Raw genomic sequence first — 16,464 nt, forward strand, 5'->3', positions numbered from 1 at the left:
ATAGTGGAATGTTTGCCATCTGCAAAGATGTGGATGTGGCAAGTATTTCATTTTGTTTCGTTACTTGTAAATATACATTGGACACAGACGATAACAGAGTTATTTTATAAACATTACTGTAGCTCACCTAAGGGCAGACATAGCAGGACTTACAGGAAGTGAGAGGAGGCAGATGGAGTGAAATTAGTTGGAAGTTGCAGATGAGGAGAAAGCAGTGGGCAAGTTGGGATTTTCGAGAGAAGCATGCTGAGCAGATGTGGCTGAAGGCTCAACAAAGGAGGTTGAAGGCTCAGCATAGGAAGTTGAAGGCTCAGCATAGGAGGTTGAAGGCTCAGCATAGGAGGTTGAAGGCTGTGGTTCATCTAATTTTGTTTCTATCCTTGGGAAAACTTCGTGATTGACAACTGGGAAGCATTCTTCTTTTTCTCATGAAGGATGAAACGATAGTAGGCCAGGGCATTGTGCACAGCAGCATAGACTCTGCCAAACCGGTTGGCATTTGGATCCTGTTCTTCAAAGGAAGCAAACCCTTTCTCTCTCATTCCAAAGGCACCTGTTAACCCTTTGATAGTCATTTTCCTGCATTTATGAGCCATATTAAGTGGAGTGAAAGTACTGAAAGCACAATGAGCAGCGATCCTCTCTCCTCCATGTGAACAGAACAAAAACAAAAGATGACGGGTTAACCCTGTAGCACCCACACTGCCGCCTAGTGACCCGCCTCTAAACTACTGTACTGTCACCCGCTACATTCAAAAGCGGTCGCAACAGGCCGCTAGAAGCTAAATTAGTTTTTCGTGGTTACATTCGTACCTGTGAACTGTTCGTTATTTTCTCATGTTCGCATTTTTGAAATGCTCGGATCCAGAATGCTCGTAAGTTGATGTATGTATTAAGGTTTTAGGAATTTTTCATTCAGTTCTTTCTGGGTTTTACAATACTTTATCCCATTAAGTGCAAAAACATTCAGAATGATGATAGTGATGATTATTCATTGGCAGAAGTGAACCTATCCATGTAGTTGAGTCTTCTTACCAGTCTTGTCAGTCATTATTAGCAAAGTGTGTAGTACCCTTTCTCTTCTTTGTGGATCCTACCTCATTCCATTTTTAGGTGGATAAAGAGGTGGTGATGATGATGATGATTCAGTTGTGTATGACACAGTATTTCATGCTATTTTTAGATGGATAAGAAGTCAAGATGATGATGAATATGTTTCAGTAGTGGACAGTGTTTGCCTCATGCCGTTGTTAGGTGGATAAAGCTGTCAGGATGATGATGATGATTAAGATCATTTTCATTATGATGATGATGATGATTCAGTAATGTACAGTGTTTGTCTAATGCCATTTTTACAGGGATAAAGAAGTCAAGATGATGATTATGATGATGATTCATTTGTGTACAGTGTATGTCTCATGCCATTTTTAGGTAGATAAAGAAGTCAGGATGATGATGATGATGATGTTTGGGTGGATAAAGAAGTCAAGATGATGGTGGTAATGATGATGATGATGGCGAGTCAGTAGTGTGCAGTTTGTTACTCAAAAGACCAGTATTGTGTTGTAATCCCTAACTTTAATCCCTTCGCACCCAGCTTGGGTTCCCAACAACAACAATCTCTTCAGCCTGAATATTCATATTACTGTATTCCTTCTGCTATTGGACAGTTTAATACTACTTGGGAGGGCACCTTCGTATAGATCTTTCATATTAACTTGGCTCTGATTTTTTTGTATTGTAGTTTATATCACGTAGCTCGGTAGTAGAAAAAGGCGGTGCTATGACTTTATATCTTTTTCATAGCACTTCTTCATGACTAGCATCTTATGTAAATGTTAATCTATTGTTACAACTCAGCATTTGCGATGGAGACATGGCAGTTTTAGTCCAAGTTAGATTTTTAAAAATAGTATAGTGAAGGTGTTACTGAAGGCTAAATTCAACCCCTCCAGTTTTTTAAATCTTAGCTTAGTAGACTTAAATGACGATCATCATTACATTGAAGGAATTTAAAGTTGGTACGGTATTCCTTTTACAGCTATGTTGATGGGTCTTGTCTTTACGTATCTTTATTGCTCATCCGAAAGGTCACATTGATGGTCAGGATATCAGTTGCTATACCATTGTTACTCCATCTTGAGGTTTGGGAGAGGGATGCCTTCATGTGGTGGCACTGGTATAAATGGGCGGCTTCACCTTTGGGTTATATGTGCGTCCCTAACTTCTCTTTTTACCCATTACAAGGATAGTGGATTGCAGGAAGAGTTCATGGCTTCAGATGAACCTGGGGCTTCAACTACTGCTACTACTCTATCATGGCCTAAAATTTCCATATCGAATACTGAGTTGCACCACGAGATTAACCCCCTGACCTTAGTTCACATCTGAAGACGTTTTCATATTTCACGGGCATGTTTCAACTTGAAAGCACACCATACTCACTGAGAGTGGTGTGGCGAGCTCTCTCGTGTGCCAAAGAGTGCAGGGAAAGGCTAGCTGGGATAGAGGTGGGGCGAGGGGGGGGGGGGGAGGCCTACCCGAGGTGACTGAGGAATGTGGGGGAAAGGCAGGCAAGGACAGAGTAGGGTGGGGGAGTGGTGCCTGGAAGGGCAGAGGACATGTGTACTGACTGCCATCAGCAGCCCATGCATTAGTATCATTTATGATTGATTTGTAAGAAAAAAAAAGTATTTTTTGTAAATCCTATCTGTCTGTCTATCTATTGCCAGACGCCTCAATCCCGTTTGGGGTGGCCACAAACAAATCTCCTCCAAGTCGCCCTGTCCCCCACCATTTCACTGCCCTGCTCCCAACTCACACTCCCCTCTCTCAAATACCTCTCCACCCCATCCCTCCATCTCATCCTCGGCCTCCCCCTCCCTCTTCCCCCCTCCACCTCACTCACATACACTCTCTTCGTCAGTCTTTCACCCTCCATCCTCTCCACATGGCCAAACCACCTCAGTGTGTTTCTCATAACACTTCCTATCACATCCACATCCACACCACAACGCTCCTTTATATCCTCATTCGTCAGCCTGTCTCTCCATGTGACTCCACAGGCTCCTCTTAAATAACTCATTTCCACTGCTCTCACTCTTGACTTGTGTCCTTCCAACAACGTCCAAGCTTCACTTCCATACGTTAGAGTTGGTATCACAATACTGTCATGTAGTAACTTTTTCACTTCCATGCTCACTTCCCTGTTTCTTATCACTGCTTTCAAAGAACCAGCAACCTTTCTTCCCTGCTGTACCCTTTCAAGCACTTCATCCTCCAAACCTCCATCCTTACTCATCACACTACCCAAGTACTTAAATGTACTCACATTTTCCAATTCCTCACCATCCAACCTCGCTGTACATTCACTGACTTCATCTCTCTCAAAGACCATCACTTTACTCTTCCCAACATTCACCTTTAGATTCCGTTTCATACACACTCTCCCAAACTCATCCACCAAGCCTTGCAGCTCCCCTTCGTCTTCACTCAACAACGCAGAATCATCTGCAAACAACAGTACAGGGAGTTTCCAAACACTATCCTCTCTCACCAGGGCCACTCCAACATCCACTACCCTACCTTGTACCTCTTTGATTACCCCATCCATGTACAGATTGAACAACCATAGAGACATGACACATCCCTGTTTCAACCCAACTTTCAAAGAGAAAAATTCACTTAGTTCACCATCCACATGTACTGCAGCCTTCGCACCATCGTACATACTCTTCGCAGCATTCAACAACTTCCCATCTACTCCATATATTCTTAACACTTTCCACAATCCTTGTCTATCCACCCTCTCATATGCTTTCTCCAAATCCATGAAAGCTGCATACAACTTCTTTCCCTTCTCTAGAAACTTTTCCACTAAAGATCTAAGAATGAATATCTGATCTACACAACCTCTTCCCTTCCTAAAGCCTCCCTGTTCTTCTCCAACTAATTTCTCTGTTCTTTCTCTAACTCTGTCAATAAGTATCCTACCATACACTTTTCCTATTATACTAAGAAGACAAATGCCCCTATGATTACCACACACTTCTTTTTCCCCTTTTCCTCTGTACAAGGGAATAATTATACCTGACTTCCAATGATCCGGAACTCTACCTTCCTCCCAGGCCAATCTGCACATCTTCCACATCCATTCTACTACTATCTCTCCCCCATGTTTCAGCATTTCACCACACACTCCATCAATTCCTGGGGCTTTCCCCAATTTAACTTTCTTCATTGCTTCCACAACTTCTATCCTACTGATTTCTTCCTGTCTTCTCACCACCCTCCTTCTCCCAGCCATTCCCCAGCCACTTATACTCGCATTACTTCCATCCTGTATGTTCAACAATTCCTTAAAGTGTTCCCTCCATCTGCTCACTTTTTCTACCTTCTCCACTAGTAATCTACCATTTTTATCTTTCACTCCCCTTCTAACTTCACTTCCACCCTGTCTTACTCTTTTCACCTCTTTCCAGAACATTTTCTTACAGTCCCTCCACTTTACACTCAAATTCCTTCCAAATTCCTCATCCACTCTCTTCTTACTCTCTCTTACTAATCTTTTCACCTCTCTCTTTCTTTCTACATATAACTCTCTCTTCTGCCTCTCAACTTCTTCCACGCCCCTATTTCTCATCCATTCATTGTATGCTTTCTTCTTTTGTGCCACAGCCTGTCTCACCTCTTCAGTCCACCACACTCTTCCTTGCACCTCCCTCCGTCTTCTCTTCCTTCCACGCACCACATCACATGCTACACATATTTCTTCTGTAAATATCCTACACACACCTTCCACGTCTCCCATCTGCTCCAATACATATTTGCCCAATCGTTCCTCCACTTCTCTCTTATACTCTGCCTTTTTCTCATCCTGTTGTAACCTTTCCACTCTCCTTGCAACTACTCCTTCCTCTCGTCTTTCCCTTCTTCTATTCCTCCATTTTATGTGAATCCTAATTCTGGCCACCACCAAGTAGTGGTCAGAAAGTCCACTCCCCCAACCTCTATAAGCTCTTGCTACCATTACACATCTTTGCATCCTTTCATCCACACACACATAATCAATCATTGCCTTCCTTTCATTCAGTTCACCACCCACCCTTCTAATCACTCGCCATGTATACCTGTGGATCATTTTATGCCTGAAGAGGGTATTGGCTATCACCAACCCCCTCCCAGCACAAATGTCCACTAACGCACTCCCATTCTGATCTATCTCGGCAGGCACACCCCACTCACCAACTATTCCATCCACCTTCACATTCCCAACTTTTCCATTCATATCACCAATCAAAAACACTCTCTCATTCCTTCCAAACTTTTCCATGCACATTTCTACATTTGTCCAGAACTCTTCTCTCACTCTTCTAGCACGATCTTGCGTTGGTGCATACACACACACAATCGCCCACATTTGTATTCCAACTTTCAACTTTACCCACACAATCCTTGACCCAACTGATCCATACTGTCTTATGCTCTTCTTCCATCTTTTACTCACAACTATACATACTCCTTTATTTGCCCTCTCATTCTCATCTACTTCTGCACATATACCCCATCCATACTCCCATTCTCTCACACATTTTCCCCCCTCCATTTTGTTTCAGTTATTCCACATACATCCACTTTCGCACCCTCAAGCACCTGGACGATCTCTCTCTCTTTCACCTCATCATTCGCTCCTCTTACATTCCATGTACCCATTGCCAAGTCCTTTGTCCGGTCCTGGGTCGTAAATCCAATTTACAAAAATAAGCCCAGTTGTTGGAAGGGGATAGGGTGCAGGGAGCCCTGCATCAGGGGGTCGACAAAAATACGATGCTAGTCATGAAATGCCATGGATAGTATGTAGAGCCAGATTATGGTATTGCTTTGCCACAGAACCCCATGAAATAAACTGCAATAGGATAGAAATCTGGGCCAGTTGAAGGTAAAAGGACTATAGTATCATCTGACAAGTTGTGAAGGTGGCATTGGAAGTCCTCATTGTAAGTTACCCATTTTATCCTTTTCTACCATTAAGTCCTCATTGTAAGTTACTCATTTTAATCTTTTCTACCATTAAGTCCATACTAATTATGGAAAATTGCCTATTTAAGTTCCAGCACTGTCTGTAAAGTAGATTTGCCAGTCTCCTTCTGTTTGGTGTAGCAATTTTATGGACAAAATAATGATGTTCTGGGACATATACCCAACTTACATGGAGGACTGGGTGTGTTCCAGTTTGGTAGATCCAAAAATTTGACGAGAGGTTCAGTGCAGTGCTACTGGTGATCACCATAATGCAGCCTCTCACACCACAACACATTAATACGTTGCACCGCACTCTTGCAGCACACTGTGCCCTCGCTGTAATGCAGCCCTTCATACCACAGCATGCTTACTCACCTCTTGCATCTCACTGTCACAGTACACCATGTCCAAACTGTTGTTAGTAGTAGTAGTTGTTCCTTAGGCAGTCTGACCGAACAGCCCTGAGTCCCTAAGGAAGGCCACGGTCGAGACCGGGCTTTCCCACAGAGCTCTCAAAGAGTGTATGTTGTGTTGTTGGTGTAGGTGATTGTGTGCAATGCAGTCTTCCATAATGTGCTTAATAGTATGGGGTGCTGTGTTGCATCCTGGACAGGCATCAGCGACAGTCATCCAGCACGTCTGAAAATTTACAATTGTCATTTTTCAGTACAACCCGTTGTACGATGTGGTCATTTCATCAGACGAGATTGGGATGGTGGAGTACTGGTCAGGTGCCAAGAATGACTTCCAGACTCCTACATGCGTCAGTTTTGAATCAAAGCTTGACACAGACTTATTTGAGTTTGTAAAGAATAAGACATTTCCTCGCTGTATGGCCATCTCACCCAATGGTCATCAGTTTGCAACTCTTGGTGCTGACAAGAAGGTAAGAGGTACAGTAATGTTGGTTTGACCGTGAATGTCTTATATGCGGTATGGTATATACACTAATCACCAGTTAATAAGTTGGAAAGTTTGTATTATAGTTTATGCCACCACCCAGACATGCCTTTGGCTCTGTTATGTCAAATAATTGAGGAACTACTGTATCATTTTAGGGAGAGACATCAGGCTGTTAAAGGAGACTGTCTCTATTCCCATCACTACAAATGGTCTTACCAAAACTGTAAAGAAATCAGCAGGAGATAGCAAGATTAAAAATGTTACTGCATATACATAATTGTGTTGAAGGGATTAAGGAATACCCTTCGTGTCCAGCTTAAAATATGCCTTAACCCCCTACTTACACTAAAGTGACATATTTTTCATGTCATGCTTGTCTGTTCTGTATTATGATGATTCTTGCCAGTCTACAGACACTTTTATTCAGTTGAGAGTAGACATTTTATGCTGGAGGAGTTTGATATTGTCTTCATTAACCCCTCTACTACTAGATGTCTTTTTGCAGGTGAATAAAATCATCTGGTAGTAGCAAGAATGAAATAAAAAGTAAACCCTCATTATATCAGATCTCTTTAAATCAAGCTTCGGCTGCTGTGAGCCTACTGAATAACCTTCATTTGTGTTAAACAAAAGGTAATTTTATCAAGGTGGCATGGCTGCCACACTGAACAAATGGCAAACAAGAAGATGTGGTGCCAAGACACAGCAGACCCATCCTTGGCGGTCATTTTAGTGCTGACGTATCAAGTCAAGTATGTCATGTATCAGATTTGGAGTAAATCTGATGAAAATGAAAATTGACGCTTTATTCCCATTTGAAGTTTTAGGCCCGACCCACCTGACATTGACCCCCCTACTGCTAAGTGGAGGATGACCTATCTGATGTAATAAGGCATGTTGTGGGATGCAGATTTGAAAGATGCACTTTAGGTTTTGGTTTCATGTCGATATGCTGAATTGGAAAGGAGTTAAGCTGTATTGCGATAGTATTTTTTAAAATCTATATCTGTACTGTATCTATATATCTATATCTGTATCTATATATATATCTATATCTATATATATCTATATATATCCCGGCTGGGGCAGGGAACAGTTTAAGGATTTGAATTTCATTAAATCAGACTTTACTGATCTACCAGAAGACCCGCCGACATGTCGTAAAAATACCCCCGCTAATACCAATACACCAGTCCTGTATGAGACAGCCCTAGCATGTATTCAATATGGACGGTGGGTGTTAGCGCCGAAGTGGTGACATGTAGAGGTGTATGGTATGTAGGAGGACTGCTGGGCCTTGATAGCTGGCTGTGAAGCCTATGCCCAGAGTCGGACACATAAAAAAAAAAAAAAAAAAAAAAAAAATCTATCTGTCTATCTATCTATATATATATATATATATATATATGGAGTCTCTGTGGTACAGTGGTAAAGTGTGCATTTTCATACACTGAAGAACAAGTGTTCACGCCCCGCCAGGATAATAAACTTTGGGAGCGTTCTTCTTGCTGTGTACTGCTTGGTGGACATAAGGGGTGCTGTGGTTGAACCAGTGTCGTTTACTATAAAGTATGCTTGCACCCAGTCGGCTTGCACTGGCCGATTACACTTGGTTCACAGACCACACACACATCCAAACCCACTCCAACACTACAATTACACCTACAAGCACTTCTCACCCTACATACGGTACAATCTCTGCCAGACAGCCTAAGCCACTTGGTAGAGATACATTGGCTGTATCATCCCCACTTTGGTCGGGATAGGCCAGTCCTGCAGTGGACACTCAAATGGCTGATGAGATGAGGTGAGTTGATATACAGTATATATATATATATATATATACCAGTCCTGCAGTGGACACTCAAACGACTGATTAGATGAGATGAGATATATATATATATATATATATATCTATCTATCTATCTATTGCCAGACACCTCAATCCCATTTGGGGTGGCCACAAACAAATTGCCTCCACGTCGCCCTGTCCCCTGCCATTTCACTGCCCTGGTCCCAACTCACACCCCTCTCTCTCATATACCTCTCCACCCCATCCCTCCATCTCATCCTTGGCCTCCCCCTCCCTCTCCCCCCCTCCACCTCACTCGCATACACTCTCTTCGTCAGTCTTTCACCTTCCATCCTCTCCACATGGCCAAACCACCTCAGTGTGTTCCTCATAACGCTTCCTATCACATCCACATCAACACCACTACGCTCCTTTACATCCTCATTCATCAGCCTGTCTCTCCATGTGACTCCACAGGCTCCTCTTAAATAACTCATTTCCACTGCTCTCACTCTTGACTTGTGTCCTTCCAACAACGTCCAAGCTTCACTTCCATACGTTAGAGTTGGTATCACAATACTGTACTGTCATGTAGTAACTTTTTCACTTCCATGCTCACTTCCCTGTTTCTTATCACTGCTTTCAAAGAACCAGCAACCTTTCTTCCCTGCTGTACCGTTTCAAGCACTTCACCCTCCAAACCTCCATCCTTACTCATCACACTACCCAAGTACTTAAACGTACTCACATTTTCCAATTCCTCACCATCCAACCTCGCTGTACATTCACTGACTTCATCTCTCTCAAAGACCATCACTTTACTCTTCCCTACATTCACCTTTAGATTCCGTTTCATACACACTCTCCCAAACTCATCCACCAAGCGTTGCAGCTCCCCTTCGTCTTCACTCAACAACACAGTATCATCTGCAAACAACAGTACTGGGAGTTTCCGAACACTATCCTCTCTCACCAGGGCCACTCCAACATATATATATATATATATATATATATATATATATACAGTATATATATAAATTATAATATAATTTGGCTTTACGCCAGGTATCCCCGAAGGGCTAAGGTGTTGCACCTGAGTAGAGGACTTTTGGACTGGAGCGTGTAGCATTTTATGACCGGATGCCCTGCCTGATGTCTACCAATGACCCTTTGGTTGATTCGATCCTCCAACCCTTCAGTCAGAGCGGAGCGCTCTAACGGTATATGCAGTATATCCATCCATCCATCATCCAATCCTACATTGCCCCATGAGGAGTGTAGGAGCCCGGTGCTAGGCAGTTGGTCCCGACATTTAAGATGAGAGTGACCAGCCTCACTCATCCCTGAGTGGCATTACATGAGCAGTCAACCCTAATCACCCTTTGGATATGAACCTTCACCAGCTCAATCCGATTGGAGCGCAATAATTACCCACTAAACCACCAGGCGCCAAAATTTGGTTATGTGGTTACCACCCAGCGTAGTAAATGGTTTCCTGGTGTACAGGAAACCATTTGGCTTGTCACTTATTGTAGAGTCACCCTCAGGTAGAAGGAAGAGGAAAGAATGAAGGAAAGAAAGAGAGAAGAGAGAATGTAAAGTCACCAGTAGGCAGAAGGACAAGGAAAGAATGAAGGAAAGAAAAACAGAAGAGGATGAAAGGAAAGAAGAATGGAGGAGAGGAAAGGGCAGACTCCCGAGAACAGCGCAACATTGAGTGATTGGATGGTGAGCATCCCCACCTACCACAAAATATATATATATATATATATATATATATACAGTATTTTCTTGTTTTTCACTGCCAGATGTTCCGCCAAAACCATGTGAACCACGATGCGTCAAAGTGTGAAGTTAAGAATCAATGGGAAAAATAGAGGAGCGTTCTGGTGGGACATGTACCTACCCTATCATAAAGTACTGTAACACAAAACAGGCCCTACCCAAAGTTAAATGAAGAGTGTTTGCTACCGCTAAAACAGCATAACATAAATAAACATATACCTGAAAAGACATTAAAACTGTTATAATGAGCTGCAACACCAAAAATCCTTACCAGTAATAAAGTGAAGGCTGGCTTGAGTGGCAAGTGAAGGTGTGTTGAGAGTGGATGGGCTAGTTCCTAATGTCACTAACCAAGGAAAAACTGCCACTTTTCACCAGATTATTTAATTTTCGACATCAAAGTCGGTCAAATAAACCCTGGTCATTTTATGTGCCCTCTTTGTCACTAAAAGGAAGGGAGAAATTATAACAACATTATTTAAGACAGGGTGGAAGTGAAGTTAGCAGGGGAGTGAAAGATAAAAATGGTAGATTACTAGTGGAGAAGGGAGAAAAAGTGAGCAGATGGAGAGAACACTTTAAGGAATTGTTGAAGATAGAGGATGGAAGTAATGCGAGTATAAGTGGCTGGGGAATGGCTGGGAGGAGGAGGGTGGTGAGAAGACAGGAAGAAATCAGTAGGATAGAAGTTGTGGAAGCAATGAAGAAAGTTAAATTGGGGAAAGCCCCAGGAATTGATGGAGTGTGTGGTGAAATGCTGAAGTATGGGGGAGAGATAGTAGTAGAATGGATGTGGAAAATGTGCAGATTGGCCTGGGAGGAAGGTAGAGTCCCGGATCATTGGAAGTCAGGTATAATTATTCCCTTGTACAGAGGAAAAGGGGAAAAAGAAGTGTGTGGTAATCATAGGGGCATTTGTCTTCTTAGTATAATAGGAAAGGTGTATGGTAGGATACTTATTGACAGGGTTAGAGAAAGAACAGAGGAATTAGTTGGAGAAGAACAGGGAGGCTTTAGGAAGGGAAGAGGTTGTGTAGATCAGATATTCATTCTTAGAGCTTTAGTGGAAAAGTTTCTAGAGAAGGGAAAGAAGTTGTATGTGGCTTTCATGGATTTGGAGAAAGCATATGAGAGGGTGGATAGACATTGATTGTGGAAAGTATTAAGAATATATGGAGTAGATGGGAAGTTGTTGAATGCTGTGAAGAGTATGTATGATGGTGCTGAGGCTGCAATGCATGTGGATGGTGAACTGCGTGAATTTTTCTCTTTGAAGGTTGGGTTGAAACAGGGATGTGTCATGTCTCCATGGTTGTTCAATCTGTATATGGATGGGGTAATCAAAGAGGTACAAGGTAGGGTAGTGGATGTTGGAGTGGCCCTGGTGAGAGAAGGTAGTGTTTGGAAACTCCCTGTACTGTTGTTTGCAGATGATACTGTGTTGTTGAGTGAAGACAAAGGGGAGCTGCAAGGCTTGGTGGATGAGTTTGGGAGAGTGTGTAAGAAACGGAATCTAAAGGTGAATGTAGGGAAGAGTAAAGTGATGGTCTTTGAGAGAGATGAAGTCAGTGAATGTACAGCGAGGTTGGATGGTGAGGAATTGGAAAATGTGAGTACGTTTAAGTACTTGGGTAGTGTGATGAGTAAGGATGGAGGTTTGGAGGGTGAAGTGCTTGAAAGGGTACAGCAGGGAAGAAAGGTTGCTGGTTCCTTGAAAGCAGTGATAAGCAGGGAAGTGAGCATGGAAGTGAAAAAGTTACTACATGACAGTATTGTGATACCAACTCTAACGTATGGAAGTGAAGCTTGGACGTTGTTGGAAGGACACAAGTCAAGAGTGAGTGCAGTGGAAATGAGTTATTTAAGAGGAGCCTGTGGATTCACATGGAGAGACAGGCTGACAAATGAGGATATAAAAGAAGCGTTGTGGTGTGGATGTGGATGTGATAGGAAACGTTAGGAGGAATACACTGAGGTGGTTTGGCCATGTGGAGAGGATGGAGGGTGAAAGACAGATGAAGAGAATGTATGTGAGTGAGGTGGAAGGGAGGAGAGGGAGGGGGAGGCCGAGGATGAGATGGAGAGATGGGGTGGATAGGTATATGAGAGAGAGAGGTGTGAGTTGGGACCAGGGCAGTGAAATGGCAGGGGACAGGGCGACGTGGAGGCGATTTGTTTGTGGCCACCCCAAATGGGATTGAGGCGTCTGGCAATAGATAGATAGATAGATAGATTATTTTACTCATTGCTACATGGAAGAGAGGCTGTAATATAGTCAAACAGAATCAAAAATTGGTGGGCTGAGTCTACCATCTCTGTATTTGGACGGTGATTATTCTTTCCTTCCTTAAATATCTATAAGCTGTATTTTACATCCATTTCATGTATTTGTCCATCAAAACAAAAATAAATAGTGTTACGAGGAACATGTAATGATTCTTTGTTAAGAAATAGTAGCACGACACGGCTGAAGATCATATGTTACGATCATAAAAAATGACAAACTCATGTGTGTCTACTGCCTTGCTGGAGCTGCTGTATAAATATCATGGAAAACTGTTGCATAGGAAAATGGACAGTGCCTAGACTGAGCATCGGTACACGTCATCTGCTGAGTGTCGGCTGCTGGCTGGGAGCGTCGAAGTGCAAGGAAACTAGCAAAGTGTGGAACGACCCAGAAACTTTTTTCTAGCGTGAAAAACAAGGCGTTGAAGTAAAATGCGTCGAAATACAGTATGTGGAAATACTGTATATATATATATATATATATATATATATATATATATATATATATATTTTAATGCGAGGAAGAAGGAACCAAAGGCCATGAGCCCGCAGTAACAGTTCCCTCCAAGAGAAAAACAAAATACAATAGAGAGCCAAATTCAAGATCGGATCATTTTGAGATGCCTGGACACACTATGTTTGAAAGACTGGAGATCATAGGCAGAAGGAAATACAGACAGAGGGAGACAGTTCCAGAGCTGACCTGTTGCATAAATGAAAGACTGGGAGTAACGGTTAACTCTTGCATTAGAGAGTTGGACAGAAAAGGGATGAGAGTTTGCTGCCAGACGGGTGCTACGCGCCCGTCGTAGAGGTGGAGGAATGCAAGCAGACAGTTCAGAGGAGCAGTGACCATTAAAGTAGCGATAGAAAAGAGATAAAGATGCAACAGTGCGGCGAAGAGACAGAGGTTGAAGGGAGTCAGTAAGAGGAGAAGAGTTAATGAGACGAAAAGCCTTTGACTCCACCCTATTGAGAAGAGCTGTATGTGGGGAGCCTCCCCACACATGAGAGTTGTACTCCACACAGGGGTGGATAAAACCCCTGTATAGAGTCAACAATTGTGCAGGGGTAAAGAAAGAGCGGAGTCGGCTTAGCACACCCAATCTCTTGGAAGCAGATTTTACAAGAGATGTAATATGATCTTTCCAAGATAAGTCCCGAGAATGAAACCCCAAGCATGTTCAAGGATGATGCAGGATTAATCGGAATATTATTAAACATTAGTGGGTATACCTGTGGAAGATTTTGTCGGGTTGATAGGTGTAAGAACTGAGTCTTAGATGCATTAAAGACAACCATATTATTTTTACCCCAGTCAGAAATATGAGCCAAGTCAGACATTAGGTGTGCCATAGCCTCATCCCTTGTTTCTTGAAGTAACTGTTGAGATGGGCGTTGCGGGAACCGAATGGAAAGGTGAAGGGTGGAGTCATCAGCGTATGAGTGGATAGGGTTAGATGTACAGCTTAGAAGATCATTGATGAATAAAAGGAAGAGAGTTGGTGATAGGACAGAGCCCTGAGGAACACCACTGTTGATAGATCTAGGAGAAGAACGATGGCTGTCTACGACAGCAGCTATAGAACGACCAGAAAGGAAGCTAGCGATGAAGGCACAGATAGAAGGATAGAAACCGTAGGAGGGCAGTTTGGAAATTAAAGATTTATGCCAGACTCGATCGAAAGCCTTTGAGATGTCAAGTGCAATGGCAAAGCTTTCGCCAAAGTCCTGAAAGGAGGATGACCAGGAGTCTGAAAGGTAGGTGAGAAGATCGCCAGTGGAGCGTCCCTGACGGAACCCATACTGACGATCGGACAGAAGGTTGTGATAGGAAAGATGCCTTAAAATTTTTCTATTAAGAATTGACTCGAAAACTTTTGAAATACAGGACGTTAAAGCAATTGGACGATAGTTGGAGGGTTGGGAATGGTCACCCTTCTTTGGGACTGGCTGAATGAGAGCAAACTTCCAGCAAGAAGGGAAGGTACAAGTTGACAGACAAAGACGAAATAGTCTGCCTAGGCAGGGTGTAAGCACAGAAGCACAGTTTTTGAGAACAACAGGAGGGACCCCATCAGGCCCATATGCCTTGTTAGTACTGAGGCCAGTAATGGCAGAAAATACATCAACTGAAGAAATTTTAATGTCAGCCATGAGGAAGTCAGAGGGGGGAAGTGATGGAGGAACAGCACCGGAATCGTCTAAGGTGGAATTGGAGGAGAAAGTCTGTGCGAAGAGATCTGCTTTATCAGTAGAAGAAATAGCTACAGAACCATCAGAGTAGAAAAGAGGAGGGAAGGATGATGAGGTAAAGTTGTTAGAAAGATTTTTGGCAAGGTGCCAGAAGGAGCGGGAAGAATTCGAGTTGGAGAGTTGAGAGCATTTAGTATGGATGAAATTATTTTTAGTAGAGCGAAGAACAGACTTAGCACGATTCCGGGCAGAAACGTAAAGATTATGTGATTCAGGAGTGGGTTGGCTCCGGTACCTTTTGTAGGCCTTCTCCTTGTTGCGGACAGCATTAGAACAAACGTGATTAAACCAAGGCTTTCTTGCGTTAGTCAAAGGATATGAGAAAGGAATGTATGCTTCCATGTCCGAGAGAATAACCTCCGTAATGCACAAGGCACACTCAGATGGCTCACGGCCATGGAAGCAATAATCATTCCAGGGAAAATCAAAGAAGTACTGCCTGAGGGCCTCCCAGTCCGCGGCTCCAAAATGCCAGAGACGATGTTTCCCTGGAGGGTCCGCAGGCCGTACTGAAGCGATAGGACAGGTTAAGGTAATAAGGTTGTGATCGGAGGAGCCCAACGGAGAGAAAAGATTAACAGAGTAAGCAGAAGGATTAGTTGTGAGGAAGAGGTCAAGTATATTGGAGCTCTCTCCAATGCGGTCAGGGATACGGGTAGGGTGCTGTACAAGCTGCTCTAGGTCATTAAGGATAGAAAAGATGTAGGCTTGTTCACCAGTTGGATCCGTGAAAGGAGAGGAGAGCCAAAGGTGGTGGTGAACATTGAAATCTCCAAGAATGGAGATTTCAGAGAAAGGAGAAATGGACAGAATGTGTTCCATCGTAGAAGTAAGATAGTCGAAGAATTTTTGATAGTCAGTAGAATTAGGGGATAAGTAAACAGCACAGATATATTTAGTCTGAGAATGACAGGAAAGCCGAAGCCAGAGAGTGGAGAATTCAGAAGAATCAAGTTCAGGAACACGAGAGCAAGATAAGTCATTGCATATGTATACACAACAGCCACCTTTGGCTTTGAAATGAGTATAGAGAAAGTAGGAGGATACAGAAAAGGGTTTGCTGTCAGTTGCCTCAGACAGTTGAGTCTCCGTTAGAAAAAGAAGGTGAGGTTTAGAGGAGGAGAGGTGGTGCTCAACAGAGCGAAAGTTAGATGAAAGGCCGCGAATGTTGCAGAAATGAAGAAGAAGAGAGTCAGACTGTGGTTCCAGGCACCTCGAGTCGTCACCGGGAGAGGGGCAGATGGCGGGGGCATTTATGGTCCCCCCCCGTGGGGACTGCGAGGCTGGGTGAATTGACGCCATTTTGGTGAATTTTGAATAGGAAGTGTAGTGTGTACTGTGCATGTAGTTTGGTGAAGATAGATAGAGAAATTTGTACTGGAGAGCATGCTGGCCTACTCTCTGTGTAACTGAGACACTGA

At 43.1% G+C, this 16,464-nt stretch overlaps 1 protein-coding gene across 1 annotated transcript in view; it reads left to right on the forward strand.

Moving 5' to 3' along the window:
- Positions 1-16,464, forward strand: part of LOC145411184 (peptidylprolyl isomerase domain and WD repeat-containing protein 1) — an 84,685-nt gene that overhangs the window by 30,930 nt on the left and 37,291 nt on the right. Inside the window, exon 6 of the mRNA XM_080281237.1 lies at positions 6,689-6,907. Within this exon, the coding sequence (XP_080137363.1) occupies positions 6,689-6,907 (219 nt within the window). The remainder of the gene's footprint in view (positions 1-6,688; positions 6,908-16,464) is intronic.

This window comes from Coenobita brevimanus, chromosome 88 (genome assembly GCF_032717465.1).
Source record: "Coenobita brevimanus isolate Jiangsu-jjx chromosome 88, ASM3271746v2, whole genome shotgun sequence".
NCBI classification, from domain to species: domain Eukaryota; kingdom Metazoa; phylum Arthropoda; class Malacostraca; order Decapoda; family Coenobitidae; genus Coenobita; species Coenobita brevimanus.